The following is a 26,677-nucleotide window of genomic DNA, read 5'->3' on the forward strand; positions in this document are numbered from 1 at the left end:
ATGGTCTGTCTCATCTTCAGCAGTGGCAACAGTGTGTGTCTAGGAAAGTGTTGGAACAGGGAGAAGTGTTCAGTGATCTGATCAGTGTTTCAAGCATTTTGTGTGTTGTTGTTAATACACCTTGGTAGTTTTTATTTCTCTGAAAATGTTCAGGGTCTTTTTAAACTCCTAGAGAGCCCATGGAGGAGAACTCACACCTATGTTCCCCTCTTTCATCCTGGGTAAATTTAAGTTGCTCACAACACCTCAAATAAAAATGAGTCCAAGGCTAACAGTTGGCTAAGATTTATGTCAGCCTAATGCCCAGTGCTAAGCAACAGTTTACATGGATTATTTTTGGCAGCTGAGCATAATGTAGGAGCATCTCTCCATTCACATAAGCTAAACAAACGTTTCTAAACTACTTCTAGTACTACTTCTACTAATACTACTACTTTCTACTTCTGAAAAATACGTTTGCCATCTTTGAGGCAGAAACTGATTTAAAGCTGAATAAATAGTTGCCAACAAGTGTACAAGTGGAGAGGGAAATTGTATGTGATTGAAATTACAGGGGAATTGTTGTGTTTGTGCAAGAGTTAATCTCATAACAAATGGTCCTTGGCAAATTGGTGAAATTACCATAGCAAATGACTGTCCCCTTCAGGATATTATTGTGTCACTGTTTTCTGCATTATTTACTGTTTTCTTTACACATTCCTTAGACAATACTTTTGCTCATCAAATCTCTTGAAAAATAGCCTGAAGAAACTACTTACTGTGGTTTTAGACTTCTTTTGGGAATTAAATCGGAAGAAATAATACTAAAAGCCATCAGGGCTGTTTACAGCACATTTCATAAATGCACTTTTTTCCTTAACACTAAACATAGAAACAAAAATAATAGATTATCAAAATAAACATGAAACCATTTATTTTTATTTTGCAGCCTTTTTTGGGTAACAACGACAGTGTTAACCAAATATCAGGGAAAATTAAGCTTGGCAAAGAAGTTCTGGCTCTTTTAGAGGGTCACTGGGTAAGTAGTGAGTGATGGTCTTTTTTAAATTCTGGCTGACAATTGAGACAGGTGAAAATAGCACTTAGTTACAAAAAAGACCCAAGTTTAAAAAAAAAAAGAGTTAAGTACTGCTTTTATAGAAAGTATTCAAGAAGGTATAGAATCAACATAGTGCTATTTGTAGCTGTTAGAAAATGGAGAAGTTGTGCATGTTTGAATAGTTAATGAAGAAAGTAAAATGTTTCTTCACAATGAAGCTTGTGAAATGTTTTGGTATATGCGTTAGTACTATGAAGAATTGTTATGGCACCAACATGAAACATTTAAGCTTGTTCCAGTTCTTGTGAGGTGACATGACCTTGCTGGTTTTTGAACGTGGTAATGATTCCATTGTTCCAAGTTAGAACCTACTACAAAAGGGAGAAATAGAATTTTAAACTTAGCATATCTAAATATCCTTAACTGCATGCATTCAAAAGAAAATAAATTCTCATTACAAAAAAAAAAAACCAAAACTTATTCCTCCCTTTTTTGTAATTTTGGCACTCTTTGACATAATTACAATTAAGGTAACCATATCTGTTACAGGACAGTGAAGTTACTATTACTGACAAGAAGACAGGTGTTTCAGAGACTTTCTGGAACCCAACATCTGATATCAAGCAGCGCAGATTACCTAGATACACAGTGAAGTTTGAAGAGCAAGATGAATTTGAGTCAGAGAAGTAAGTTCACTTTAGAACCATGTATTTATTTTGACAAAATAAAACTCATCATCTTCTCCAAATTATAAGCAAATTATAATTTCTTTTCCATGTTTAATGATACTGGCCTGTAAAACAAGTAACACTTAATAAGATCATTATTTATAAACTTTACAATCATGGAAAGTCATGGTAGAAATGTAGATAAACATATTACAAATGGTAATGTTCTGTTTGGAGGGTGGTCTATTTACTTAGCCTATAATTGAGGAAATAGTTTGCAATTATTTTGTCAACCAGATTCTGTCTGTGTATTGTTCATTTGTCAGGCTTTGGCAACAAGTGACAAGAGCAATAAATAATAAAGACCAAACAGAAGCTACTCAAGAGAAATATGTTCTGGAAGAAGCTCAAAGAAAGAGTGCCAAAGAGAGGAAACTTAAGGGTGAAGAGTGGACATGCAAGCTGTTTGATCAGGATTCAATCACAGGAGAATGGCACTACAAATACGCTGAGTGAGTCTTGAAGTGCTTGTAGCAAAAACTGCTTGTTAAGTGCTTGAGGTGATGTTGCTGAGCCTCTTCCTGTGGCTTTAGGAGCAAAAGTACTGAGACATACAGCTTACATATAGTAACAAATCTATACTATGTTCTAGATTTTCTTGGGCATGGCACCTTGGGGTTTATTGTGCTCCCTTTTTCCCCCCTACACTGACCAAAGCAGCTACAGAGATTTTCCATACCAGCTGGAAATCAGAAAATCAAGTGTCTGAAAATCAGAGAAGCCTGTGCTTAGTTGATTTGAGCTGTTTAATTTGTTATGTATTAGAATAACTCTGAGAATAACAGGTTGACAGCAATGCTTAATGCTGGGACCAGGTGGCTCTGCCTGGCTGTCGAATATGCCCAGCGTACACGTGTGTGCGTGAATCTCTGTGATGATCTGGATTGGAAGATGAAGATGTAGCTGTCTCCCTGACTGCTGGGATGCATTCTGTGTTCTCACCAATGTTGCAAAAGTCAGCTTGGAGCTGAGGCCTTTACTAGTGATGGTTTTCATAGAACACCCACGTTTTACTGATTGTTGTTCAGTACCCAGCATCGTTCTATATTGTAGAATCTGTAAAAGTAAAATATCCAAGGATGACACACACCGAGTTGAGTAACTCTGATGCCATGGATGATTGAAGTATATTCCTTTGGCTAAACCTGGGAGACCTTCTCCTTTCTGTAGAAGAATGGCAAATATTGGGGCCGTGGCCTAAGTATATGTATAGAGAAGACTACAAGAATCCTGAGTACTCTTCATGTCTCCAAGAAATTTGCAACTTAGAGATTTCCTGGAACCAAGCAGAGAACCTGTGTATTTAGCAACTCTCAGTAAATTTATTTTCCGTGAATTTCCTTGGTTTCCTTTTAAGTTTGTGCAGACTCTTAGCACTGAAAACATCCAGCAGCAGAAAAATTCCCTAACTAGATTAAATGCTCTGTGACACACCCTCTCTTGGTTTGAACCCTCTAGTGCTGTTGATGCCTCTTCCTGTTAGAACAGTCCAGCTGAATTGACTGCCCATACTCTCAAACGCTGTGTAAAACAATTAGGAAAAGTACTGTACTTCAAATCTGTTAGACTATCCCCTGCAGCTTTAATACCTATCTTGCTAATCTGCATTATTTCATGTGTCCTTGAGGCCTTGTGGTTCAAGGATGTGCCATGGAAATTTTACTATGTGCTAGAAAGCAGCCTGCACTGTCAGCATTCCTTGGAAGAAGCTTCTATCTCCTTTAAGTGTATAATGCTGGCTAACCACCTGGTCCATGTAGAGAGCAGTCTTTTATGCTCACTGTGAAAGATGTGGTCAGTGAGCTGTGGCATTTGTTAAGGTATTTGGATTATAGATTTAGGCATCTGGATTACAAATACCGAAGAGAGCAATGCCTAGTTCTTAACCCAGTTACCTCAGATGGCATTTAATTCAAGTCAGGTTAAGCTAAGATGTTAAGTGCAGGACTGTGTTCACCACACATGAAACATCTACAAACTATTAAAAGGCATACAGAAGCACATGAAAGGAAATCCATGCTTAATCTACTCTCCCTAAAGCTGCACGTCAGAACAACCCTGATGCAGCTCACTTGCAGTTTCCTGAAACAGTCCACTGAACAGCTGTAGTCAGTGGGACCATTGGTCTTTGCCTTTGGCTACTTGTTACTCTCCACTGAGCTATGTGTCTTACGCTTTTTTTTTTAAGTTCTGTATCAGGCTATACTTGGAAAAGAATTCTTAAAAAATCAGAACAAGAAAACTGTGCATAGCTCATTAGTGTCTCATGAAGCCGGTCTTGATTACTATTAGCCCCCTTTGGGATGAAAGCAGGTTTGAGGTAACTGATTCTTAACCTCTTCTTCCTAGGCATCTTTTAAAAGAAAAAAAAATTGCAACAAAAAGTGGTCAAAAACTAAAATAATTTTTAAATTCCCCTAATTTCCCTGTAGTTCTAAAATAATAACTGTATCTTAAGCAGGAAATCTCTCCATGTTTGACAAATGCATATCACTGGCCAAATAAATTCATAATGATATTGTTGGTTAATACAATAGCTTGTACTCTTACCAGCTGGCTGAGGATTTGACCTGGATGTGAAGTTTATTTTTTGTCTCTCTTGGCCCTTTAGGTTAGGACTGGGCTATAAGTGGAAGATCAGATCACTTATTCCATGTCTGAGTTTTATATAGGGAGAGCTTTAGCCTCTTCATACTGAGTAGTTACTGAGCAAGAAAATATTTAAATCACTGTAGTGTTAATAATATTTCCTTTTTCTAGTACCAGACCATGGGACCCCTTGAATGATATGATCCAGTTTGAAAAAGATGGCACAATCCAAACCAAAGTTCGACATCGGACACCAATGGTATGTTCCAGTTCTGATAGCACATGCAGCAAGATCCAGGGACTTGCATATATTATGCATTATCTGTATAAAGGTCATCAGAGCACTGGGATTGATGGGAAATGCTGTTATCCAACAAAAATGTTGTCTACCCAGTCCATAGTCTTTCACTTGTGTGTTGCATCCTAAGCAGTATATGTGAACTTGAATGGATGGGAATATAAAATATGCAAACTTGAACTCAGCAGTTTAATGTGTATTATCCTATAAATGGTAAGATGCACAAACTTCAGGCTGCTTATGCCTCAAAAATTTTAACTTGGACTTCTATTGAATATTATTCTTTTAACTGTAACTGTTAGAATGTCCTGCTTTGCTACAGTTCTGGTTTTCTGGAAACAACACGTAGGTTTATCAATTTTAGGTTACTGTTCCAAAAATTAAACGAAAGCCAACCAGTCAGAAGAAAGGAGAGTGTGGTTTCTCATCACCGGAGCCTGATAACCAGGATTCCTCTGGGAGTGAAGGTATGAAAAGATACATTTGCATACAGAAATAATAAATTTATTTGACAGCTAAAGAGTTCAGAGTCACACATACTCTTCTTATCTCAGTGACTGTATTATGTTTTATATCACGTTGGATACGATGTGAAGCACGTTCTGGAAAACCAAAGGAGCAGAACAGCTCATGGTTTTAATTGCAAACTTTCCTTTTAAATGCAGGGTAGGCAGGCTTAAATGCTGCACATATTTAATACCTGGGGGGAAAAAATGGTGTTTGTAAACTCTTTTCTTTCTTAAAACAAGATGAATTGTTTTAATTTGTAGATTAGTATGTGGCTAGGGGGCAGATTTTTGTTGTTGATAATGCTTGCAAAAATTAAACAACATTGTGAGTTAAGGATATTTCAAGCGCCTAAATTGCTGTCCTTCTGTGCTATAGGTGACTCCGAAATAAAGGTTTCAATAGAAAATAATTAGAAAACTTTCTCCTCATTTTTGCAACTGGTTTAGTTAGTCATTTGTACTTTATTCCTTTTTTGGCTGAAGTCACTTCAATTACATCTGGCTTTTCTATCCTTCAAGCACAACTTCTGAAGCATAATACCAGAATAAGGAAAAAAGGGGCAGACCTTGGTGAACTGCAGAGTGCCATTGAATCTATAAAGGAAACACAAGAAGACATTAAGAGGTAGTACTAATCAAAATGCTTGAAAATTGTTTAAAGAATAGTAATTCCATAGCTGTTTTTCCCATTTTCTGCTTTAGAGCCTTGCTGTCTTTATTCTTCTTTACAAATATTGATTGCTCATTGATATTTTATAGTTTTTCTCAAAAGCTCCCTTCGATAGGGAGCCTTAACATAGTAGAAAATGCCAAATTGTCTAGTTTGTAATTTACAGGATATTGTTTTCTATCTTACAGGGACATTATGGCTCTACGAAATAGAGTCTCTTCTAATTCACCACCCGTGGACTACCGTTTCCTGCAGTTTAAGCACTATGTCTTCATTTTACTCTTGGTTCTACTACAGCTTGTCATTAATTTCTTGTTCAAATAGGAAGTGTGAACAAGGGCCTTCTCAAACTGGAACGATCAAACTGTTACTGGGGACCATATTTTAAGCTGGACTTTAAATGATGCAATATTATCTAAAAGAACCGTGTAGCAACAACTCACAGAACTTTGCGTCAGTGTTCATGGTTCAGAATCATACTCCTGTCTACCCAGTTGAAGTAAGAATTGTGTAAGTGCCAGTACACTCTTGCTCCTGGTGTGTGCCTCTGTCTCGTAGTCATACGACATCAGCCTTGTGTTTATATTACATCATACACTGTACTGATCAATCTTCACCACAGAATAGATGAAGTTAAAAACTCAGAGGTCAGACCTCGTAGGTAGGATGTGATTCCTATTATGGTAGAATGATAAACAAACATACTTCGTTGCATATAAACTTATCATTTTTATAAAAAAGGAACTTTTGAAGTAGCCAACAGCTTTTGTAAATGGCGCTAGGAGTTTGGAAGTAAGCTTTTGCTTAAGGGCAAACAAATACATTATTATACAAAAAATCATGAGCGTTAGGAACTGGCAAGTAAAAAGCTGAAGTCTTTGGGAAATCTGCAACATCATGCCATGCTGATTTGTTTTGGAAGTATGAAGTTTTTATCCTGAATCACTATAGGCTTGAAAGACAGCTGTTTTATAGTTTTAAAACTTCAGATTCTTCATAAAAACATTCCTGCATCTACTGTACAGAGCACATTTTTAACAGTACAGCACCCAGGAAGGTACTGTCTTGGTCTACTCTCTCTCATGAACTGCAAATGTCAAGAATTTCTGGTATGTTTGTAGGTCTTGATAAATCTACAGCTTTGACTTTAGATTTGTGTATGGCCATGTCAGGGTAAGACTGCTGATGCCAGAATTCTTGCTTATTTTTGAAACAAAATGTGAAGATGAAGAGGTGTGTTTAGTGTGTAGCTTGAGCTGAACCTCCCAAAAGGCAGACAATGTAGAACAGGATTCAGGTACTGTCATGAGTTCACTTGCAAATGAAAATGTGTGTTTACAAGGGGAAAGTTCAGAAATTTTGCAGTGGCTAACACCACATATATCAAAACAAATGAGAGGGAAACCGTAAGTATTTGTGAGGAAGGAAATCCCTCCTTACTGCAAGTATATACTGCCTACCAGAATACATGAATACACCTACTTAGTATGCTGTAGCCATACAAATTAATGTGAAGATGAAATTTCAATTCAGAAGCAGGGTTCCTAATGTTTTTTTATTTGAAGAAATATATGCATGTGTAGAATTTGTAAAATTTCAGCAAAAAAATTTAGTGCTGGTGTTTATCTGGTGAGTTCCTTGTGCCAGTCAAGCGTACCAAGTCAAGAAGAAGCTGTAGTACTGTAAAGATACTCTCAGTTACCCAGATGAGACAACAGGAAGATGAGTGGCACAATGTGAAGTGCAGACAAGTTCATTTTCAGGGGATCCTCTCAGGAATCAAATCCATCCTGGGCAGTGGAACAGTTCAAAGGGCATGTTTGGCTTTTTGGCATGGCCAGGTTATCCCTCTGCCTTGAGTAGCCTCCTTGACCCACCTGGTGATCTGCCTTTCTGTTCTGCATCAGTCTCACTAGTATTTAGTGAAAATACTGTTTACTCTTTTATCTGTCTAGCTTATATATTTCTGTGGCTGACAGCTTCACACACCTCCCCTTCTATTTTACCTTTCCCCTTCTTTGAGCCTTAGCTATGTAAAAGTTTATTGTGTAAGCATTCAACTTCAGCATATTGCTTACAGCTTCACGTTAGCATGGTTTGGTCTGGAATAATTTTTCTGAATGTGGTACCTTAAGCAGATCTTGCATCTATGGGCAAGACCAAAGTCCCTTTGTAAACAAAAAATTACAAATGCCTAAGTCTCTAAGTGGAAACTGAAGTTGTTAGCCATGTATAAAATAGCATTAAGAAAGCAGAATATTACAGCTTTCACTTAACGTTCTCAGCCTGGAATTTGGCCATTCGTTATTGCATTCAGATGTCAAAGCTTCACCTGTCTTAAGATCCAGTTCAAGCTTTTAAACATATTCTGTACATGAGAATAATCCACTAAATGAGATTTGGGCCATGACTTCAATCCCCTGAAATAATACTCTGCTAAATTTGTGGTGCTGAAACTCTTGACTGATAGTTATAAGTTTCTATTTCCCTTGTAAATAGAAATGTCCTTCTGCCTTTTCATGTTCATTTTTTAATCACTTCTGTTCAAGAGCAGTAGGTAACACAGTTTGCATGTATTTGTACATGGACTGCCTGGTAGTAACTGGATTTGACCCAGCAAGCTGGCTTGCAGCTTGGTGTTGGACAATGTCAGACTAAACAGATTCTCCATATCTGAAATTCATGCTCAGCTCAAGATAAGTAAAGCACTTGAACAGAGCAAGACAAAATCCCTATGCTTATTTTCCTCTTCAACTTATTTTTTAGAGTTGAATTCTGTTGTAAAAGTCGTTTTAGTGATGATCTGAAAAGGTAAAGGATATGTGATGAAACTTTTTGAAAAGTAAAATTGCAGACTTCTTGAGTGTATGATTAGATAAATTCTGAAAAGTACAGTGAAAACATACTGATGGGTTCTATATGATGTTCCCTCATTTGAATAGAACAAAGAAACTTCTTGAATTTTTACAGTACAGCTGGTCACAGGCACGTATGGAGCCTTTTCGTTAGTGTATCACCATTGTCCTGTTTAACCATGATGTACAGCAGATCTTGACTCTCTTGCCTGCTTAAGACTGAGTTCTGCTCATAGTTATAAAAATGGATTGTACAGTTTGCAGATGTCGGAGAGCTGTGGCCTCCTACTAGTTTTTGAAGTTTAAAACAGCACTTCATATTTGATTTACAAATCTTGTTTTGTTTGGGTTTCTTCTCTTGTACAGGAAATATTTTCAGAATTTGTTGCCATGTGGTTTTGTTGGGTTTGTTTGTTTTCAAATGCACTCTATGCCTTTAATTTGCCATTTAGGTACAGATTGCCTAGGTGGGTACAGATGACCTAAGCTAAGAAAAAGTAAATATGCCATGTGAAATGCAACAAGTATCATTTTCAGCAGTAGATGATGTTTCTTGCATTTCACATGTTGATTTCTTTTAAATAGTTGACATTACATGAGAGTATATAGCCTGGTTGTCGTGTCAGGTTTGGTTTGGTTTGGTTGTTGTTTGCTGCTCTCCTGTGCCTTTGGCAATTTTTTTTTTTTTTGCTGGACTAGTGTTTATGAAATAGACTTGGGATTCAATGTTTCCTACAGTTTCTTAAATGCTGTTACTTTTGGTTATTACCACTGTTTGTGTAAATAACGTATAACAAGAATTCTGTACATCTGTAAGTTTTAATTATTTTTATTTCAAGAGTATCCTCAAATCACAGAAAATTTAGCAGATATTCAAGTATTGTAAACAGTGCCTTCCTGATGGGTTTCTTGCTGTTCCGAGACATGTAAAGATTTGTCAAATTTGTGCCATATGTAACATCTGACCTTTTGTTAGGGCTTTTGTCTTTGTGAACTGATTTTCCTGCTTAGTCAGACTCTGGCAGGGGAAAAAAAACTCTTAAAGCATTACATTACTCCCTCTTTCTGGCTGGTGAGCCGAAAGTGGAGGATTTTGGGTGTTTACAGTGAAGCTGCACTACTTTGTAGTAATACAGAAATAGCCATAACGAAGTAAGAACTTCACGGAGACATTATCTGGGCCTTTTCTTTTAACTTTTTCTCCTTTCTGCCCTGCCCCGCTCTGCCAAGCGCGAAAATCAGCCCTCAGGAGGACACAGCGCCCGCCTCCCCCGTCCCCGCGTGTCCCGCGCAGTCCGTCATTCGGGATCACCGCTCTCTGTGAGGGATCTGAACTGTAACAGGGCGGCGGAATCCGCCGCCGCCGCTCCAATGAAAGATGTGTCGCACCTCGCTCAGCCTCTCGGCTCTGTGCGCCGTCCCCGGGCGCGGCCCCGATTCCCGCTCTCGCCCCCGTCCGCCGGGCCGCCCCTCGCCCTTGCCCAGGCGCGGGCGGTGACGCGACAGGCCGGCGGAAGGGGCGGTGCGCATGGCGGCGGCGATGGCGGAGCCCGTCCGGAGCTGCCGCGGCTGGTGGCAGAAGGGGCAGCGCTGGCGGGGCGGTGCGCGGCGCGCTGGGGCCGCGGGGCGGGCGGGCGCCTGCTGCTGCGGCCCCACGGGCGAGGCGTGCCGAGCGGGACGGGCGGCGGCTGCTGGAGCGCTGAAGGCTGGGAGCCGCCTGCGGCCAGGTACGCGGCGGGGGGCCGGCGGGGCCGGCGGCGGCGGCTCCTTAACGCTGCCCGTGTGCCGCAGGGTGATGGCGGCCCGCGCCTGCAGCCACCGGCGCCGCGACGGGGGACGGCGCCAAGAGCTTCGTGGTGCTTGCTGGCCGGCCGTGCTGGGCGGGCTGCGGCCGGCGGGCGGCGGCGCTGGGCTGCCGGCGGGCGCTGCGGGCCTTCGAGGCGCAGGTGGCTGGAGCGGGGGCGGCGCGGGGGCTGCGGCGCACTGGAAAAGAAGACGGCGCGCCGGGCTCCCGGAGGCGCTGCGTGGAGGCGCTGCTGAGCCGTACCTGGCCGGCCCGGCTTGGGCCTGGCGAGCGGCGGCGCCTGGTCGCGGCCTGCGAGAGTGTGCCGCCGCTGCGCCCGAACCGCCGCCGCCCGCCCTGAGGCCGCTGCGGGCTCCTCGAGCGCGGTTCGCGGCCCTGCACGCCGCCGTGCCCGGCCTGCCCCTGGCCAGCTCCACCATCCTACCCGGCATCGTCCTCCGCAGGGACTTCGCCGCTTACTGTCCGGCCGAGGGGGAGCTGCGGGCCCTGCTAGTCACCGAGCCCTTGCAGCCCGCCCTGACGGCCCCCGGCGTCGAGTTTGTTGTCGACTCCGAGGGTCAGTATGAGGCTTCCCTGCGCTGGATCACAAGGAGGACAGAAGCCTTAGTGAAACACTTGCAGAGCAATAGCGTTAAGCTGTTACTGTCGAGCACAAAGCAAGACGAAGTAGTTATCTATTATGCCCAACTATATGGTGTTTCTGTTGTAGAGTGCTTATTGTCAGAAGAAATGGCCCTTATCAGTGAAATCACCGGCGTCTCGCCTTATGCACCTTTTGGTGATGACATGTACAGGGAAATCACTGAAATTGCGGTGGCATCGTTTTGCCAGCCCTTGTTGCTCGGCTCCAAGAGATGTGTCCACATTGGCTTCACCAGTGTGTGTGCCTTCCAGCCCCATTGCCTGATCCTTTGTGGGCCAGTCGATGGGGTCAATGAGCAACATGCTGCTGCTTTACAAGAGGCCTTCACTATGCTGCAGCAGCTGTTTAAAACAGTTGATCAGAGGGGGGAATGCAAAGCGGAAGGTGAAAGCCAGAACAAAGCCTCAGATGTTTGCAGTTGGGATTCTTCGCCCACTCAGAAACAAATTATAGTAGAAAATATTTCTTGTAATAGTAACCAGGTTTCTGAATGTCAGCTGAAAGCACTTAGTGATGAAACAGAGACAAAAATTTTAGCCCCTGATGAGAGTGGTTCACTGGTGGACAAACAAAAGAGCTACAGCACTGCTGTGTTGGCATGTAACGCTGATACAGTGACTGCGTGTGAGCTCCTGGATGTTGGCAAAGGTCTAGAGAAAACATGTTGCAATATAGTTCCATTTAAACAGGAAGAGAGTTGTGTAGGTATTGCACAGGATCATTCCAGCTCCCTCATAGAAGCAGGATCAGTTTTGCCAGTAGGAGGTTACTTTGAAATCCTTTTACATTATTATATTCAGTACTATGCAAAACAGTGTCAGCAGTCAGAGGTAGCTGTCGTATCTAATGTGGTTGCTGATGCTTTGCTAAGTATCCCTAAGGCCTTGTACAGGACAACAGAACTAGACAGCTTTACCAAATTTTATCTCAAAGCTGTTAATTCACTCCGAAAAAATCAACCACTGCCAGGGAACAAGGAAGGCTTAGAGTCAGTGTATTGCAAATACCAGTTAGTCGTTTCAGTTCTTCATTGTGTTACAGAGCTTCTCTCCATTGACTTAATAATTGGTATTAAGCAGCCGGTGCAAAAAATTGAGGACCGTGATTCAGAAGATGACTTTTGAAATCATTAATAAAGAATGGTTTTGATTATGTCTTATGTCTTTATGTCTTCTTGTCAAATGGATGTGTCTCAAAATTCAGTGCTAGAGACTAAAAGATATCTTTTTAAGTCTAGAGATCTAATGTGCTACTTCTTTTAGAAGAAAAGTTAAAAAAGGGCTAACCAGCTGAAGATAGCCTGGGACAGCTTGGGAGAATGTGTTGACTCAGTTTACACACCACAGGGAGTGATGTGTTTGGGCGTGCACTGAGGTTGTAGCAGCCTATGGGTTTTTCTTCATGCACTGTTTCCCAGAGATTACTTCTGTTTTGTACTGTTATTCTATTATATTTCTAAATATGGGTTGTCCTCCATGCAAAGTGAAAGTCAGGTACACATGGACACATGTTTAGACTGAGATCCAAACTCAAAATATCATGTAAAGTGCAGGCATACTGGTATTAATAGACAAAGATTAAAAGAATGTTTTTTTAAAAAATCTTGATGTTTTAACTCTCCTTTCTGCAGCCCTAGGCAAACTTACATTCTGCCTCATGTGAAATTCAACAGACTATTTTGAAGGTGCTCACCCCAACCGCAAGGAGTGTAGGTGCGTTTTAAGCAAAGTAATCCTATTTGTCAGGTAGCAGATTCACATATACAGGCAGGTAGTTTCCTTTTTTTTTTTTTAATTAAAAACCAGTTTTTAAGATGCATGAATAGTAATGTACAATAAGACTAGATTGAAACTGCATGCTGCATCCAACTCTTGAGAATGGGAATGGTCTGGTTTTATTTGTTGGTTTGTGTGGGGGTCAAGTCTGAACAGACTTTTACAGGTGCTGGGATCACACTGAGACAGCCTCCATTCCCCAGCTCTCCTCCAGCCTCCATCCCTGCCGCTGGCCCAGCTGGCTCCCTGCTCTGCACCTTCCCTGGTCCTTCTCGCTGATCTCTGGAACACTATCTCCCTGTTTACCAAATAGGCATTGCTTAGTTTCTGTAGTGAAAGTTATGCAACCTTACATTTTCATCCATGCTTAGATGATTGCTGACCTTTAGCGTTTTTGGCAGCTATACAGAGAGCATCGTTAATAGGAACCAGGCACAACAAAGAATATTATTCTGTTGTGTCACAAATCTCACGCTGCTGAATCACATTTGTAAGAGGGAATAGGGGACTGCAACATTTTGTTTAGGAGCATAACTGTATAGTGGCATATTTTATATTTTTCTGTATATTTTGCATGCAGAAAAATGTATATGGTTTCTGTTGTTTATAAATCATCTTCCAGAGCCCAAAGGTAGGGCATTAATCACACCACGTGAGAAGATTAAGGAAGATTAAATTCTTCACTAGAATTCCATACATCTGTTCTAAATTTGCTTTTTGTTATGTGACAAATCTGCTATTAGTGGTAGAGACTCCTGGTTTGATTTCTGAATTGTTTCTATGCTTGTTTAGGTTAATCCATCCCCTTGCATAGTTTTTTTTAGTGAGGTTCTTTTAAGTCTCATGCTGAGAAACTATTTCAATATTCAGTTGCAAAATTCTGTTTACATCTTGATCTTGAAATCTAAGAAACAGTGTGGTTTCGTCACTAGTAAACACAAATATGAAATACTTGCTCTATTTACTATTGCATTTATCACATTATTGCTCTTAAGACTGAACAAATCAAGAGAGTAATGTCTGAATTTATCACCAGTTGCTTTGGAAATGCATTGGCGTAATAAACACAATTATAATTTTGCAGCATCATTTTGTGCAAGGTGTCATTTATAGTCTGTTAATGAGACTAGAAATAGATGTTTGGATCTAGAATTATGTAAATTACTTCCCTCTGAGAATATTAAGCTAATAATTATATCCAGGAATAGAAATTCTAATTTTTTCATTCCAAAACTAAAAATAATGATAGCAAAAATGTAATAGATGTAATATATAGTAGCTCCTTCTTTATTATATGATTCAGTAAAAGACTAGACTATGTAAGCAGTGTTTATTTCTGTGATAGATCAAGCAGTGCACTCTTTCTAAAAACAGTTCTGTCAAAAAGAATACAATATAGTTTTCCATAGGAACACCATTTGTGCTAGTTCAGCAGACAGTTTATTTCTCACAAAGTCACCAGCAGATAAAAGAACTGTTACACTGAGGCTTTGGTTTAGTGTGGGATTAAGGGCACATCAGTAATACTGTGTCCTGCATGGCTGTGTCCTAAGCCACCTACAGCAGAAATCACTATAAAAGATAAAATTTCCATTTAAGATATTTTAAAAAAGGTATTGTTTTACTAAACAGAATTTCTAATCTGTTCTTATTTTGAGATTCCCAGTAAAATAATCCAGAATGGTGATTTTGCTTTTGATAATAATCATGACCTACTTTCAGTGGGTGTCTTCGTTTTGCAGGCTTAGCATCTGATTAAATATTACCTTAAAATGGGAATGCAGAGAGGGAACACATGGTAGGGATTTCTCAGTGTATGTGGCAGAACAGACAGTTCCAGATGAGAGTAATGTCTGCCGAGATTTTAACATTAGACTTGATACGTGTCTGATATCATGTATAAGGATTATATTTATATGCCACTGCTTTTAGAACACTGAAAGTCATTGTAGAAACAGCTGGATTATATTCATAGGGCAAATAAACTGCTTGGGAGCTGTTTTCTAAAATCAGAAATACTCTGAGGCATCTAATTACTGATGCAGTACTGAAAAAGGTACAAAATAGTTACACAATGCTCAAAAAAATTTAGTCTGTTATCAGTGTTGACTGTACTGGAGATGTTTATTGGCATAAGTGTTTTTTAAAGTACTGCTGTTAGGAGTATAATCCTGAGGACCAGTGCCCCACAGCAGAGCTTCTGCCATTCCTGTTGGGACTGGGGATAGCTCTGCCCTTGCGCTCCAGCAGTCACACCTAAGAGTGGTCCTACTGTGCCTAGCCTAAGCTGTACAGTTCACCTTTCCAGAGTGTTTATGAATGAATTTTGGCAGCTCAGTAAATCTTGCAAGCTGTGGTGTAGGTAAGTGGAGGGGTTTTTTGGCATTTCCCAACTACTGGTGCTTATAATAGAGCAAGTATTGAAAATTGCATTCCCTGTAATTTGAGACCTTTTTGTCACCTTGCAGAATTTTCCAGTGAGACACTTTTTAAGCCTTAAGAGTTATTAGCAAGTATTATCAGCATTCTTTTGTTCTAGAGCTCCCCTCTATTTCAGAAGTTTGGCACCTGGGCTATAATCCTAAATGTTGCAGAACTTACATGGCTTGGATTTATGAAGAGGAACCAATTTGTAATCATCCAGAAAGCAGGAAATTTTCTCCTCCTGTTTTAGTTGCTTCTATTCTGCGTGACTGTGAAGCTCATGAGACAGTGTAATACAGTAATAACTCCATGGGTGTGTGGGTGGAGAGGAGGGACAAGAATAAGACAAGTCAGGAGATAAGAAGACCCAGTTCAAAAGGAAGAGCAGAGAAAAGATGAAGATTGAATGGTGAGTAGAGCATAGAAAAGGACTGTCATGTAGAAGGAAGAATGTAGAGTCTCAGATACATGAATGGGAAGAAACAGCCTCAGCTTTCACACCTACCTCCCTGGGATGCAGTAGCAAAAGGAAGGCATTAAGTTCTGCTCTCACCTTGGAAGACTAGCAGAAGATGGTTGCCAACTGGACAAAAAATCCATGAAACTAATTTTCTCCTGTGCTGATGTAGAAGAGTAGCTACCTTGGAAAGCATTAGGAGCTGTGGAGACAGCCTGTCTGCATATCTCAAGGGAGTCCTGGGCTGTAAACTTGTGACAGCCTGAGATAAGAGATGCACGTTTCTGTTCCTGAGGCTTGAAGAGTCTAGGAGTGGATGAGAAATTACTGGGTGTGAATTACATTTGTTTAGATAGCACATCTTACCCTCACTGTCCCGAGCCTCTGGAATGTGCTTTGATCCCTAGGTACTTGCAAAGTACAGGCAGGGGTCATCAGTAATACAGTGCTTGGCTCCCCAGCCTCGGTGAGCAGAGGTTCTGGGCTTGAGCTTGTGTGGTGCCTTGTGCCTGGGGAGCACTGAGCCAGTTCATGTTACAGGTCATACTGTGAAAACACAGGGTTGTAATGGGAAGCTGCTGGGTTTACTGCTTTGAAAAGAATTGCATGAGCTGTTATTGAAGTTATAAATCATCGCCTGATAAATTTGCCATCTGCTAGGCCTTAGATAATGAATCTAAATTTACTTGTGTTTGAGCATAGAAAGCCTGTCTAGGACCTCGGAGCTTGTTTTTCATAGTGAATTATAACAGGAGTTCAATGCCATTAGCCTCCTTATTGTAGGGAAAAATTAATTTTCTTGTGTAGTTCTGACTTCTCATAAGACTGAACAGTTTCAAGAGAAACAATTATTCTAAAAATTATAGATTACAAGATTTCCAATACCAATCTGTTATTGACAACATCTTGTTTGTTTAATAGCTAGCACTTATGACCATGAAAAAGGTCTATCCCCACTGAAAATAGCACATTTCTGCCTCGTGTACTCAGACTCCAGACCTCTAATCCAAATGTATTCAAGTGATCAGAAGATACTGAATTGACAGGCTACCAGCCCAGTAAAATTAATTGCATAGTACTTTGGAGCAGATGATGACTGATACCAGATTTTTCTTTTTAATAACTGTTCTCATTGTTTTTCCTACAGAAAAAAAAAATGCATGGTTGAAATAAAATGTGTGAACAAGATCATAGATCATTTTCTTGCTATTGTATTTAACATATTTGTGCTTTAACCATTTTTTCTGTGCTGTCTCTAGGATTTTGTAAATATGATTAATATCGGATTTTAAAAGCTTCGTAATGGTTCAGTAACTGCCTGACTTTGGCTGTAACATTTTAACTGCGAAGATCAAATTATAATAAAAACACAGCAAACATCTCTGAGTATCTTGGAAATCTGATACTATGAACCATTGGAGAAAAGCAGTGGATTTTGTTTTCCAGAGTTTTATAACAATGTGTGCCTGAGATTAGGATTGGGTCCTGAACCAGCAGCACCTGCAAACTGTGTTTAGTAACTCATAAATTATGCAACCTTTTAACAATTGTACCTTTGGATTTTGACACTGCTCAGGTTCATAACAAAGTCTGAATCTATAATGCAGAGAAATAAATTTCTCATTATTCCCACTGGATTTCTGTTGTCAGAATGAGTGGGTGTTCACATCAGAAGGTAGAATAAATGCTAGTGCCTTGAAATGCTGCCTCTACAGCTCCTAATGTTGTTGCACTTGTCATCGTGAGCTTTCTAAAAGCTCCAGTTTTGAACTTGGAATAAATGTGTTCCACTCATAAAAACACCCACATCTGTAGGAAAAAAATATGTGTGTGTGTGTGTACCTGTCCTTAGTTTCCATAATGTGACAGGTGTTTTCCCTCACTTATTTTCCTCCCTTGCACTGTTTTGAAGTGCCATGTGACACTGGCCATTACTTTTTTTTTTTCCCTGAAGGTAGAAAGTTGTCATGTTCTGTTAAAATCTTAGATGCAAGAGTTTCTCTTGACTTACTACTTATCTGTTCAGATATTTTTAATTGCCCTATTCAAAAATTACATTTAAGAGTCATTGAATGATTCAATAGAGAACAGCAGATATGAATATTCAATTTAAAGAAAGCAAATGCTGAGGACTTTTCAAACTTTTCACAGTGACAGGCATTTCTTGTAGAAATAACTAACCAACAGTTGATCTTCTGCAGGAATAGCTGTTAAATATCATGGAGTGAAGACATCAGCTAGAGGAGGAGTTTAAGACCCCGGGATTTTATCATTGCTAGCACTTATTTACTGCAAAGCCTGGAGTAAGTCAGTTGTTGCCCATGTGATAATTTTTCATCATGAGATATTAGTGGGCTTCATATTCATAAAGGTTTCAGGCTGTGCTTTAAATCTTTAGGAATTCAGGGATGGATGCAGGTGCAATCATTGTCTGTTAAAAAAAAATTAATGCATTGGATGTCCTCTCAATCTCTCAATTATCTTTTTATAAAATGTGGAAAACTGCTTCTGCCAAGAATGCAAATATTGTGTATTTTCCTTTACCCGTGACTAGTGTAGGAAAACTGAGTTGTTAATGAGGAAGCAGGCCCCACTGCTGTGTCCCTTTCCCTTCTAATAGAACACTGACTCCCTCGCATACTAAGGATTTCTGCGTGCAGTACGGTGAAGTGTTTAAAATGAGCCTGTCCCTTTCCCTTGCTGCAGCCCTGTATTTGTTCCTATGTTTTCCTGAGCCATTGCACATGACTTGAACTCCAAGCAGCTTGGAACAAGTGATAATCAGGATATGTGGTATAGACCCCATAGCAGTGACTTCCAAAAGGTGTGAAGAGAAGCCCTGGTATCCCCGGCTGAGCCAGCCTTCAAGGGCAAGCTGCCTCATTCCTGTAGCTTGCATGGCCTGTGTGTGGTATAATGGTGTCCAGGTCAGTTATATGATCTTCTCCATAGTCAGACAACTAGGAGTGTTGCCATACTGCCTGGCACTGGCTCTGTCTCCTAAAAGCAATGGAGGAGAAGTGTTTGGAAAAGCACTGCCTGGGAAGCTCTATTCTTCCTGTGCAGCCTGATTTTTGATTTGTTAGTTCCTTAATCCAAGTCCAGATCTACTGTTTAGGGAGCAACACATGCTGAATTGTTATCTAGTGTGTCATTTGGTTTGCTGGGAGCCTGAGTTAAGTGTGCATCAGACTATCCATGTAACACTGGATGATTACATTGGAATGAAACATGTAGAGACAGAGACCATTTAGCGGGTTATACTTGTCACAAAATTCCAATATTTGCTTCTGTGAATCACCAGCACAAGTAAAAATGTCTTGCAATTCTCCTTAGATTGCTAAATTTTAACTTTGTGAAATAGTCCACATTTTGGAAGATTTACTACTGCCATTAAAATAAGTGGTCCAATGCCTATATATTTATATTTATCTTATATTATATTATATTTTACTTCTTTCTCCATAGCTATTGGAGACCACATTTTTTAAAAAATGCTAGAAACATTGTGTTTACACTATAACAGGTCCAACACAAACCTCTAGTACAAAAGAGGAGGAAGTAATTTTACTCAGATTTTGTCCCAGTGAGCCAAAAGCAACACTTTTAGGGGTTATAAGAGATGATTGGGGTTGCTTGGGAGTCAGCTGTTTAATGCTTAATTCACAGGTTGCCCTTTCTATAGGAATTCTTGTATTCTGAATGTGTAAAGTATTAGATTTTTATTTGTAGAGTTACACATGTTAGTTGTGGTCAGGTTGTTACAATGCTCTGACTTTGAAATTTAGCTTCCTCACGTACCTTGACAGAGCATCCTAGCAGCAAGGAAAAGGACAGAGAGGCATGACTGTATTAAAAAAGCTAACTAATTACCTTGAAGATTATACGGGAAAGTCAGAGAGAACTGAATCATACACCATTAGCAACTGAAACCCCAATTTTATGTTAAAAAAAAAAGAGTTCATGCCTATTGTTGATCATAAATCAAGCAACAGATTTTGATTAAAATCTGACTGCTGCTGCAAAGGAGAATCCCAACCACACCAGTGTGTGGATGACATTAAATGTCAGAGTACTGATGAAACTGGGAAGCGGGGGAAGCTTTTTTTGGGCTTTGCCATGACCAGGAGGGACAGACTGGTCTCATGCCCTGAGCTGTGCATAGCTGGAAAGCTGCCTTGCCTTACTGCCTGCTGAAAGAAGTCACTTGCAGTGATTTGTCTTAATAAATAAAAATCAAATCCAGAGTACAAATGGAAAAGATACAGAGTGCACAGTCCTGGAGCTTGAACTCCCCTTTGCATTTGGTGAAATGGAGACCTCTTTTATTTCCTAAATTCAAGATACTCTACAGAACATGGGTTCCCACAGGATGTCAACTTGAAGGTTTTAGGTTTATGAGGCAAAGGACATTTGGGAAGGGTTGATCCTGAACTTAGGAGAGCTTGCATTGACTCCACAAATTTGAATTCAGACTGTAAGTGCTGTGAAATGGGAACGGGAGTCAGGGATTGGACTGAAGGGGCCTATTTGCATTTGTCTCTGGTTTCATTGAGAGCACCATGCTTATTTATCAAGCCAAGGATATCTGCTGTCTGCAAGGCAATGACTCCCAGTTCCCACTGAGATGCCAGAGCTGCAGGAGACAGCTGGCTGTCTTCCAGAGGCAAGCTAACACTCCCCATGACACAGCAGCCTCCCATGCCGAGGCTGGCAATCTTTCTCTGACTGCTGTGTGCAGCACTAGAAAACCTTCCAAAGAAGAGAATTTTTAAGAAAGAAACAACGCTTCATATCAGTAATGAGAACAGATGTTAGCCTCAGATTCCACATCTGCTTCAGGTATCCTGGATACTCTTCAGGGCCTTATGCAAAAGCAGCTTAGGCACCTATATACTAAATGAGCCTGGCTCCCCTCTACCTCTTTTTTACCCCAGATGAAAGGAAACCTCTTTCTTTCACTGGAGGCCCTTCTTTCTGCTCCAGACACCACATGTGAAACCAAGTAAAGGTTGTGCATGCTCCAGGCATTGTTGATCTTGAAATGTCACCAAAGGATGATGGAGGAACTAGGAATCCTGAGAAGCTCTGAAGCATTTGTTTGGAAGGTGTCAACCTACAGGTTAAAGGACTGGAGAGACCCTTTGGCTAAGCTAGTAGTCCTGCTGTTATCTTATGGTGCCCTTCTTTCCATCTGCTTCTTTCTTTACTGTTAATATATCCTTGTAAACTCTTTGCCAACAGCTCTCACTGAAGCATCTGGTCTCCTCCAGGCTGCTTGTTGCTCTTGGTTCCTTCAGTTCTTTGAGGTTGAGAGGAAAACCAGCTCCAAAACATAGAATAACATGGTATTTTTGGTGATGGATAGGGTTTGAATCTTTAGCGTTTTTAATGCCTACCTGTCTGCAGATTTTAGATGTGAGGGATGTGTCCCCTGGAACTGTCTTAGGCGAGCCAGGTCAGAGGGAGCCATGAACTCTCCCAGTTTCTCATGACAGATTTTGGATGTAAGAGATAAGCAGACTACAGGGCTCAGTGCTTCATAGCTGTCTGGGCAGGCTGCCTTTCATTTCACATTAGCTCCCTGTCCGACAGACTGGCACAGCTCTGGTTACAGCTATATCCCTGTTGGGATGGGGTGGGAGGGAGAATAGCTTGTCAGAAATCTGCCCAACCCTCTCTACCAAATGCAAGCCCAGAAAGACTCACTTTCCTGATGACTGCATGGCAGGTGATTGCACATGAATGCACACTGTTAAAATTCCTACCTGTGTATAATTTAATGATGTTCCTCACTGACTGTGTCCACTTTTCTACTTGGTTCACATACAGCATTTATTTAGTGTTTTTTACTTAATGATCTTTTACTGAAGTTGTCAGTCACAAGAAACAGCAGAGGAGAAAATTCCTATCATAGGAAAGACACAGATTAAAAATAATGTCCCCTCTGGAAGAGGCAGTAGTTGACACTGGAGCATTTCAACTTTCTTCATTTGCTAATGTTGTAAAAGTTGGCAGCTCTTTAGATTGATGACAACCCTCTAAATTAATCATGGGCTTTGGTTTGGTTTTTTTAAAAATAAGTTATCCATCAGAATGGCAAAGTATGTTTGGAAAGAAGAGCATTGTGTTATTAAGTTAATCTAGAAGTTACAGAGAAAAACACAGCCTGACTGTTAATTGTTTTACTTCAATGCCTTTTTCTGATATTGAGAGCTTAGAAGGGCTCAATAGTGATTTCAATTACTTGGGTATAAATCCAGAAAGTGACAGTGGAGTTGGTCCAGATTTACATAAGTACAAATGAAATTTTAAGAAATGTCTGTGTAGTTTTCTTTCAGGCTTTAGATATAATTATCTTAATTAGCCTCTCAATTCAAGGGTCTAATTTCCACCGTAGTTAATGAATAGCACTTACTCACACTTACATGACTGAATTATCTGACTTGAATTATCATTTTTAGGGAATATTCTAAAGGCTCCTATTGAGAAAAATAGCCTCAAAGTTCTCCAAATTTGTTTTTCCAAGTATAAAGACTAAATATGGCATTTGTTCCCCAGAAAATGTGAGTGACAGGGATTAGTAATTAATGAACAACGTGGCCCATTTATAGTCCTACCAGCACAGAATTCACCGTGGCATGGAGAACATCAAACGAAACAACTCGGTTGACTTCCATGCATTTAAAACAATGAGGAATAAAGGATTAATTCAGACTAAAACTGCAAATGCTTCCTGGGTTTAGTTAACACTAATAAAAACATTGAGTAACAGCTAAGAAATAATCTGAAAACCAAATTTTAAAAGGCTGAAAAATAATGAAATCCTGAAAGTATTGAAAGTTGTAGTTGAAAATGAAGCTGTGTTCTGCCACAAGGCTTTACTCAAAGAAGACTTTTCAGAAGTCTTACCGAAACCCGTGGATTGTGTTTGATTGTCAGTGTATTAAATCACTCCCAGCCCATTCTGAGACATGCTATGCTTTGACTACAAGCAACCCTTCAAGACTATGGTATTTATTAGCAGTTGATCATTTTCACATGGTTTTCTTTTAAAATAGATCTCAGGACTGTGTTGCAGGGGCCCCAGTTCCTCAAGACTCATTTAGGAAGGGAGCATTTTACGCTCAATGCCCTGGGCAGGTGTGGAAAGCAGAGCAGAGCAGTGCTCCCAAGCAATTTGACTCCATGCCATGTGTCATTGGTGGGGGAAAGTGGAATTGTGCAGCAGCTGCTGGAGGGGCTCCAGACCATTGAGGAGATGGCAGTGCCTCTGAGTGAGGATGGCAGAGCACACTCCAAACCCCTGTGGAGGGATGCCACACCAGGCAAATGCCACCATGGCTTGCGGTGCTCAAGTGCTGCAACTGCTTTCACACCTTGCTGTCTGTACAGTGCTCCTGCAGCACCAACAAAGGAGCAGCAAGCCTCAGACGTCCTGAAATTATTGGGTAAGCTATGGGATCAAATAACCTTTAAATGATTGGCATATCTCCAATTTCTGAGATGCATACTGCAGGCATGGTTTTTGCTGCATTGTCATAAGGTAATACAGTAGATTGAGCAGGAATTGCTGTCCTTCTCAACAGAGGTAACATGAATTATCTAAAAAAGCACTCCTACTCATGGTCTTAAAATATTGCTTATTGTGTCCTCACAATAAGGCCTTTCCCTAGTCACGACTTTATTTGGTCTCCCCAGTCGGCTTCTTAGAGCACAAGCCACTATTTAAGCGTATCTCTATGCATGGCTTCAACCCAGTCATTTTCTAATGACATGCTTCTGGAAAAGATGAAGTTGGTCCAGCTATAACTCCAGTTGGCTGTGGATAGGAGAACGTTACGTGTTTGCTGCTTTCTCTGCCCTTATGGAAATAACCAAAGTCCTTCTTGCAACTTTGAGTTTTATTGTGTACCTCTGCTGTGCTTCAGGTATAAATCAACCACAGCAGGCACTTGCTGCCTGCTACACTACAAAGCATCAGACACTATCTGTAAGCACTGCACACGATTTTGCTTCAGTTCAGTAAACAATGTACATGGCTGCTGTGCTTCGAGTGAGTCAGAGACCTAGAAATGAGCTGTTACTAAACAGCAGGGTACAAACTAGGCTTTTCTTTACTCAATTTAAGCACATAAAGCAAGTTATTGCTATAAATATTTTTCTCTCTGGCCTTTTCTTCACTGCAAAAAGACTAATGACTGTTAGATATCCAAACCACAAATATATTAAAATTTATTTACTTGTTTATTATTGATTTTTAATCTACCAGCTCCTGTGATGCTAGTAAGAATGAAAAAGGCATCTTTTCCCATGCATGGTTTTGTTCTTGGTGTACCCAGTGCAGCAGCTTTATCTTTGGAAGATCCTAAAGCCATCTTTTCACTGTTTTTTTTTTTTACTTACTAGGAAAAAATCTTTACTTGTGCTGGAATCTCTAAATAACCCTTGTGTCTGTAAGCCCCACTGAGTGAAATGGTGCAGGATTAAAACCTCACCTGGCTTTAGCTACCATCAGGAGCTAGTCCTGAAGGAGGCCACTGGTCCCTGCTGGCACAGCTGGCTCTGGCTGAAGGCTGACCCTGCTTTCCCCTGTGCTTCACCGTCTGGGCTGGTGAGAAGGGAGCTGGTATGATGGGCGCTTGGTTTGTTGCTGTGCTGCAGCAACCCCCTTGGCATTAGAAAAGCTCAAGAATAGGTTTGCTGCTGAAATATCCAGCCTTTCTTCTGGTAAAGCCATGGGTTAAGCAGCAGGAGCCTCCTCAAGTGTGTGTGAATGATGTAATCAGTGGAAAGTAGATTTCAACTGTATTTTTGAGGATTGACAGCAGATGCCTCACTGTGCCTCACCTTCTCACTCAGTTCTCTGTCTCCTGACCTTCTAATGAAAGACATCTGTGAGGCCACTTTTTCATCACATCTAAAGGAGGATTTGCTTTTTTATATAATTTTTAATTGCCACCACTGGCCTTGCCTTATCCTGTGTTAATCGATGTTCTTGGATTTTGAACCAAGATCAAAACGTTCAGGTTTTGCCACCTGAGGCAACACATTTATAGTGCAGTGGTGGGTTGAGTGAGGACTGAGTTCCTTTGGTTTATGTTAACCCAAGTGGTAAGTCACTTTCTGCATGTTCCTTCTATGGCCACTAGGGATTTTATAGAGGTCATGCTCTTTCCTCTCCTTCATTTCTCATTTCCAAGCAGAAGAGTCTAGTCTTTCTCATACAAAGCTTTTCTATACCTGTATGTTCAACCCCTTTACCTTTTTCTTTATATTTTCTATCCCTATGATATATATACTTTTAAAAGAACCAGTTGGAACAGTGCATGATACCTAAGGTATGCACATGCCTGGTCTTGTTAGTCACAGAACAGTATTTCCTCTCCTTCTTGCCCCTAACATTGCTTCCCTTGTGACTCTCACTCACATCTGAGCTGGCATTTCCAATTTCCAGTGCCTTTGGGGTCTCTGTCCTGAGTGCCCACAGCTGACCCAGTGCCAGTGCCATGGATGGAGGCCTATGCACACACGTGAGTGGTGGTGGGGCCATGGCTGAACTTCATCTCTCCTTCACTCCCCAGCTCAACACCATGGGGCTGTGATCCAGAGTTCTCCACGGACAGCAGTATCAGGGTGGGTGGTCCTTGCTATCCCCAAGCAAGCCCCTTGTCAGGACCTACTCTGTGTTGTGCCTTTGAAGGCTAGGCATTAGCTACCAAGGACAGACACCCCTGGGTGGTAGGAAAATTCAGAGAAAGCAGCATCTGTGATTATCCAGCTGTGCTGGGAGGCAGTCCTGGCGCTCAGGTGTTTTATCACCTTCCAGAGAGGGAGGAACAAAAATGTCACATGTGGTCCCTTCTCCTTGTGCTGTCTGGAAGGAGTACAGCCCAGGTGAGCTTGTCATGTAACAGTGAAGTCCATCTGGTCCATATGGGAAATGGAGACACACGATCTGGGCAGCAGCCAACTAGCACTGCTGGGCCCAGCTCTTCGATCACATCTTGAAACAATTGTGATGCTGAGGAAAACCTGATATATTTGCTGATGAGTGGTGCATGACTGTGCAACCAGGCTTGGGAGGGAGGGTTGTGCCGTTGTGACACTTTTCTTCATCCCCAAGGAGCAGCTGCTGCCCCTGTGCCTGAGGGGCATCCTGTCTGTGCTCACAGCCTGGCTTCTTCCCACCTGATCCATGAAGTCTGTGGGACACCAATACCCCAGCTAAGAGGAAAAAACAAGACCAGATCAGTTACAAGGATTTGTTGTCATTGTAACATTAAGATGTTAGACAACCTTTGCAGTGCAAGTTGTTTCACAAAAGTATTCAAGGTTTGTGTGTGGAGACAGCAACATGGGAGCTGAGTCAGCATGGTGCCTGCCTGCCCAACCTCTGCACCTCTGGACCAATTGCTTTGCTGTTATAATTGCACCTTGTACAAAACTCCTATTTAAAAAGACTCTATTCCAGCCTGCCCCTTCAACCCAGCCCTTTATGAGCATTTTTGGGACACCCGGACTCCTATTAATGCTGCCACTTAAAGCGTTTCCAGAAGGCTGTGCCATGAAGTTCTGGGCTGCCCTTGCTTCCCCCAGCAGTCCCTGGGATGAGAGAGATGCCTCTAGCTTTGTCCCTCAGAGCTGAATCACTCCTTGACGTGTGTCCCCCTTTTCCCAACCATGGGAGGTTATGAATCCCTCCTAGCAGAGTGTTTGATGCTTGGGGGGAAATTTGGGCTCTTCCTGAGTACCAGAGAGAAAAGTGTCCCATCTATTTTGGCACAAGGCAAAGCACAGGATTATTCCAGAGTAAAATAAATCTTTGGGCCTAATTAATAGCTCCCTTACACTAGCACAAAACTGCTGGAGTCATTAGGCTGCTA

The 26,677-nt window shown here is 41.1% G+C and overlaps 2 protein-coding genes across 3 annotated transcripts in view; both read left to right on the top strand.

Moving 5' to 3' along the window:
• The window catches only part of OSBPL8 (oxysterol binding protein like 8), an 85,722-nt gene extending 75,889 nt beyond the window's left edge, over window positions 1-9,833 (top strand). For both annotated transcript variants that reach the window (XM_029963459.1, XM_029963460.1), the window contains exons 18-24: window positions 929-1,018; window positions 1,589-1,725; window positions 2,034-2,219; window positions 4,528-4,615; window positions 5,019-5,121; window positions 5,683-5,788; window positions 6,022-9,833. In XM_029963459.1, coding sequence (XP_029819319.1) covers window positions 929-1,018; window positions 1,589-1,725; window positions 2,034-2,219; window positions 4,528-4,615; window positions 5,019-5,121; window positions 5,683-5,788; window positions 6,022-6,157 — 846 coding nt within the window. In that variant the 3' untranslated portion in view covers window positions 6,158-9,833. The remainder of the gene's footprint in view (window positions 1-928; window positions 1,019-1,588; window positions 1,726-2,033; window positions 2,220-4,527; window positions 4,616-5,018; window positions 5,122-5,682; window positions 5,789-6,021) is intronic.
• A 383-nt stretch (window positions 9,834-10,216) lies between these two features.
• BBS10 (Bardet-Biedl syndrome 10) lies at window positions 10,217-12,294 on the top strand. The gene is given in 3 exon segments (XM_029963506.1): window positions 10,217-10,731; window positions 10,764-10,836; window positions 10,838-12,294. Coding segments are annotated over 3 exon segments (2,010 nt in total). The 3' UTR covers window positions 12,260-12,294.
• The last annotated feature ends 14,383 nt before the right edge of the window (window positions 12,295-26,677 follow it).

This window comes from Manacus vitellinus, unplaced genomic scaffold, assembly GCF_001715985.3.
Source record: "Manacus vitellinus isolate BGI_N305 unplaced genomic scaffold, ASM171598v3 scaffold_5_pilon, whole genome shotgun sequence".
Classification (NCBI taxonomy): Eukaryota; Metazoa; Chordata; class Aves; order Passeriformes; family Pipridae; genus Manacus; species Manacus vitellinus.